This window comes from Trypanosoma equiperdum, assembly GCF_001457755.1.
Source record: "Trypanosoma equiperdum strain OVI genome assembly, contig: ctg_1842, whole genome shotgun sequence".
Lineage (NCBI taxonomy): Eukaryota > Euglenozoa > Kinetoplastea > Trypanosomatida > Trypanosomatidae > Trypanosoma > Trypanosoma equiperdum.
The window spans coordinates 16215-20154 of NW_027123885.1; the positions used below are offsets into that span (position 1 = coordinate 16215).

The following is a 3940-nucleotide window of genomic DNA, read 5'->3' on the forward strand; positions in this document are numbered from 1 at the left end:
GATAAAGCGTTTGCACGGGTGAATGGAGCGGAAATGTACCACACAAAAAACTGCCGAGCCTCCAACAAGAAAACAGCACACCACCTACACACTTATCGCTGTAACCAATCGACAGATATATTAACACTGTAAACCGCGAGGTGTTGTAAAGAACCTTTCTTATTAGATATACAGAGAAAAAAAACGGGAACCGCAAAGGGAAAAGAAAGTAAAACGCCCGCGTCGTTCGATTCATTCCTTGGATTGCCCATCACTTTTCTCTCCTTAAGGTGGAACATTCTTCCCTCACTCCTTTCATTGGCCTTTTTCTCTTTCGTCTCCCCATTCCTTTACTATTTCCCCTCTCCCTTGCTCGTGCGGACCCGCGCCCCCAGCTCCCATACTGGAAAACGATTACCATACACCCTCACCGTTGCCAAGCTGACGGTTGATGGTTGTAGAATCGCGAAGGGAACGAAGAGGGTGTTCTCCCAAATCGGGTTGACGCACTCTGTTCATTGTGGGGCCGAAGTTCCGCTGCGGGAGTTGCGAGGGAGGGCCATAAGAATTGTATTGCATTCCTTGGTGAAAAGGTCTTGTACTGCTCTCCAGTGGCCGCCAACCCATTGACGACAAGTCGACACCATGGTTAGGCTGCGGATTCCAGTGCGTATTTCGAGTGATATCCGACACTGCGACCGGATTCGGGAAAATACGAGCTGCAGCCGACGGTTCCGCCCGGTAGAAATGCTGGGACTGCGTGGTGGGCAAACCCAGCTGTGGTGGTTGTTCACCCGGTTGTCCAGAAAAGGTAAACGTGCATAAATTCTCTGACGCCACAGCTGTCACTCGTGGAGGCAGCACAGTTTGCTCCTCAAAGATACGGTCAATCTCAAGCACATAATACTTCACTGGAGGTGCCTGTTCCATTTCCTCTTCCTGTGGTTCGATGGGTACGTCCACAACGGGAATCTCTTCCTGTATAGTAATGTACGGAGGTTCTTCGTTGTTGCTCGGTGGTTCCATAGTTATAGGAACCTCATCCTGAACCTCAGCTGGTGAGTCTACAGCATCCTCCGTCACCGCAATCGTATCACCTCCATTCAAAAAGGTTACGGGTTCGGGTTCGGGTTCCGACTCCGGCTCCGGGGCCGGTAGAGCAACCACAACTTCGTTCTTACCGCGGGCGATCTCTAAAAACGAAGGTGAACTACCACCCCTCGCCCATGCATTAGAAGGAGGCACACGAACCTTTTGTTGCACCAAAGGGCCTTTGGTTGAAGGGGGGTCGGTTGGTCGCGAGTCCCCACCTTTGTTGCCTACGGGAGCCCTTTTTTTTGCCTCGTTTAGCGGTTGATTTTGCTTTTCCTCTTTATTTGGCCGACTGCGCGTACCATCCTTCTCATCCGCCTTCACGGGTCGTCCTTTACCTCTCGCGTTCATTAACAATCAACCGACAAAATAAAAATTACTACAGACAATCCTTTTCTAGCAGAAAAATAACAAAAACCCTTTAGAGGCACCCCGAAAGGGGAAGAACATGAGGAAAAAGAACGAAGCATTCATAATACAACCACAAGCACTAAAAAGATAGGAGGAAAAAGAACAAGGTAAACGTACAAAGAGGCAACACACTCAAAACATTAAATTAAAAATACCAAACCGAAAAATAAAGCAGAAACAATCCTGTACAGCCCGGATCTCGTTAAGCAGCCACCATCTTCCTTCCCATAGAGAGGAACTCGGAGTGCTCGTCGGTGGGGTCGCGCGACACCTCCGTCTCCGCCCAGAGGTCGGGGGTAAGGAAGCCGTATGTCTTGCGCAGTGCATAGAATGTGGCCATGATGAAATTACCACGCGTACGCGTCTTACCACATGAGCTAGTATATACGTCCTCAACGCCGGCAAACTCAAGAATCTTCTTCGGCACAGGCGCAGCAACGATACCAGCACCACGTGGAGCAGGGATCAAGCGAACGGCAACGGAGCCGCACTTCCCGGTTACCTTGATAGGGATTGTATGCGGTTCACCGATCTTGTTACCCCAGTAGCCACGGCGCACAGGCACAATACTCAGCTTCGCAGCGATCATTGACGCACGGATGGCCAGGGACACCTCCTTGCCGACGCGGGCGCCGACACCAATGTGGCCGTTACCGTCACCAACAACATTGAAGGCCTTGAAGCGTGTGCGCTGTCCGGCAGACGTTGCCTTCTGCACGGGGAAAACAAGCATCATCTCATCACGGAGGTCGCCTTCGCGGATCAGTTGGTCCACGATCTGATGCTCTTTGATGGGCATCGAGAAGAGGAAGATTTCCTCCAGCGAGGTGATCTTTTGATCCTTCACAAGGCGGCCAAGTTTTGTGCATGGCACCCATTCCTTCTCATCACCACCACCGCCACGACCGCCACGACCACCGCGACCGCCGCGACCGCCACGTCCGCCACGGCCACGACCGAAGCCGCGCTGCTCGCCACCTGTACCGCGTGGTGCGTCAGCCATTCTCACTGTTCTTGGACGTCTGCTTTGGGCGGGTCGACGGAAGTCGGCAGTGTTGAGTAGAAGTAGAAGAAAAAGAGGGAAATCGACAGGTAGGGAATCATATATATATATATATATTTATATGCAAATGTGTTAAAAAACTCAGAAATTCATGGTGATCAAATAGAAACACCGCCGAAGCAGTGTCATTTAACGACAAAAAGTTGTTTGTCTGCGAGAAAAGTAATATCTGATGCCCTGACACGGTAAAGGATTTAACCCCTACATCGCTGCATCAGATGGGTATATCAGGGCGGTAGACAAAAGAGGAATTATTAGCAGGGGACAGTGGTTTAGATGACGAGTTCCTAGAGTTTTGTCTCCCTCTCCAGAAGACGCAAAAAATTTCCCGGCACAAGTCCCTTCCGCTCCAATTTCTTGTCATCAGTTGCGGTAGTTGCCTGGCACCAACCATTTTCCGTGTAGTCATCAACAATAAACCGGTCCCCGGTCTTGAATCCAATAAACCCCTCTTTCTCGGGGGATACATAATCAAACATGGCTACGTAGACACGTCCACCATTACAGTGTTGCGCATCGTGTCGATTTGACGAGCGAGCCGTTGCCTCTACTGTCTCATCAGACCACTCCTCCTCACTACTACAATCTTCACTCTCAGACAGTTCATCCTGTAATTCATCATCCTCCTCACTCAGGGTCAAGTCAGAATCTTTTCGTCTTAAAGACTGCCGAGCTGTCCAGTTACGGTACCGAAGATGTGCCCGGTACAGTATTTCCATGAGTATAAATAGTGCAACCCTTAAAACCCACGACTTCCATCTTCCGCCTGCTGGAGGCGCAGAAGACCCACTGGGGGCTAATTCCGCGGCTTTTGCAACCGCTGCTCCAGAAATCCCTTTTGGTACTGCACCCTCCTGACTCTTTACTATAGACTTCAGAGCCTTTATACTGTAGTACGTTCCAAAGCCAACCCCAAACAGTTCTAAGCCCGACCGCATTAATTGGAAAAGAATCTGAAGCACATGACCAACGACCTCGATGGTTGAGTGTATAGCCAGCTGCTTCTTCTGTTGGCGATGCCTTTCTACAGCCTCCTTTTCTTGTCGCCGGCGCGCCCGTCTCTCCCGGCGAGTTTCGGTTGCTAAGGGTTTAGCAAACTGCAGAGGCTGCTGCTGGTCAGGCTGGGAAGGTAACAACCCACCACCAGCCTGGTCACCGGGAAGCGCTAAGGCCCCATTCATGCCATTGCCGCCTATAGCACCACCAACTGGATTGCCCAGAATGCCGTTCATCCCCATGCCACCATAGGTACCGCTCATTGAAGAAAGACCTCCTCCATACATTGAACTCATCCCGCCACCAAGGCCACCATAAACTGAGCTCATCCCTCCGCCATAGCCACCGTACATTGAAGACATTCCAGTGCCGTACATCGATGGCATCCCTGCACCATAA

The 3940-nt window shown here is 50.9% G+C and overlaps 2 protein-coding genes and 1 pseudogene across 3 annotated transcripts; all 3 read right to left on the bottom strand.

Annotated features, from left to right (window-relative positions):
• Positions 1-393: 393 nt before the first annotated feature.
• TEOVI_000796300 (uncharacterized protein) lies at positions 394-1422 on the bottom strand (the record flags this gene model as incomplete). Its single annotated transcript, XM_067223336.1, has 1 exon — positions 394-1422. The coding sequence occupies one exon, from the start codon at positions 1420-1422 to the stop codon at positions 394-396; it is 1029 nt and encodes a 342-aa protein (XP_067079437.1).
• Positions 1423-1684: 262 nt separating this feature from the next.
• Positions 1685-2485, bottom strand: TEOVI_000796400 (40S ribosomal protein S2, putative; the record flags this gene model as incomplete). Its single annotated transcript, XM_067223337.1, has 1 exon — positions 1685-2485. One exon carries the CDS (start codon positions 2483-2485, stop codon positions 1685-1687), a length of 801 nt encoding a protein of 266 aa, XP_067079438.1.
• Positions 2486-2832: 347 nt separating this feature from the next.
• TEOVI_000796500:pseudogene lies at positions 2833-3939 on the bottom strand (annotated as a pseudogene). Its single transcript has one exon. A coding segment is annotated over exon 1 (1107 nt).
• Between the last annotated feature and the right edge of the window lies 1 nt (position 3940).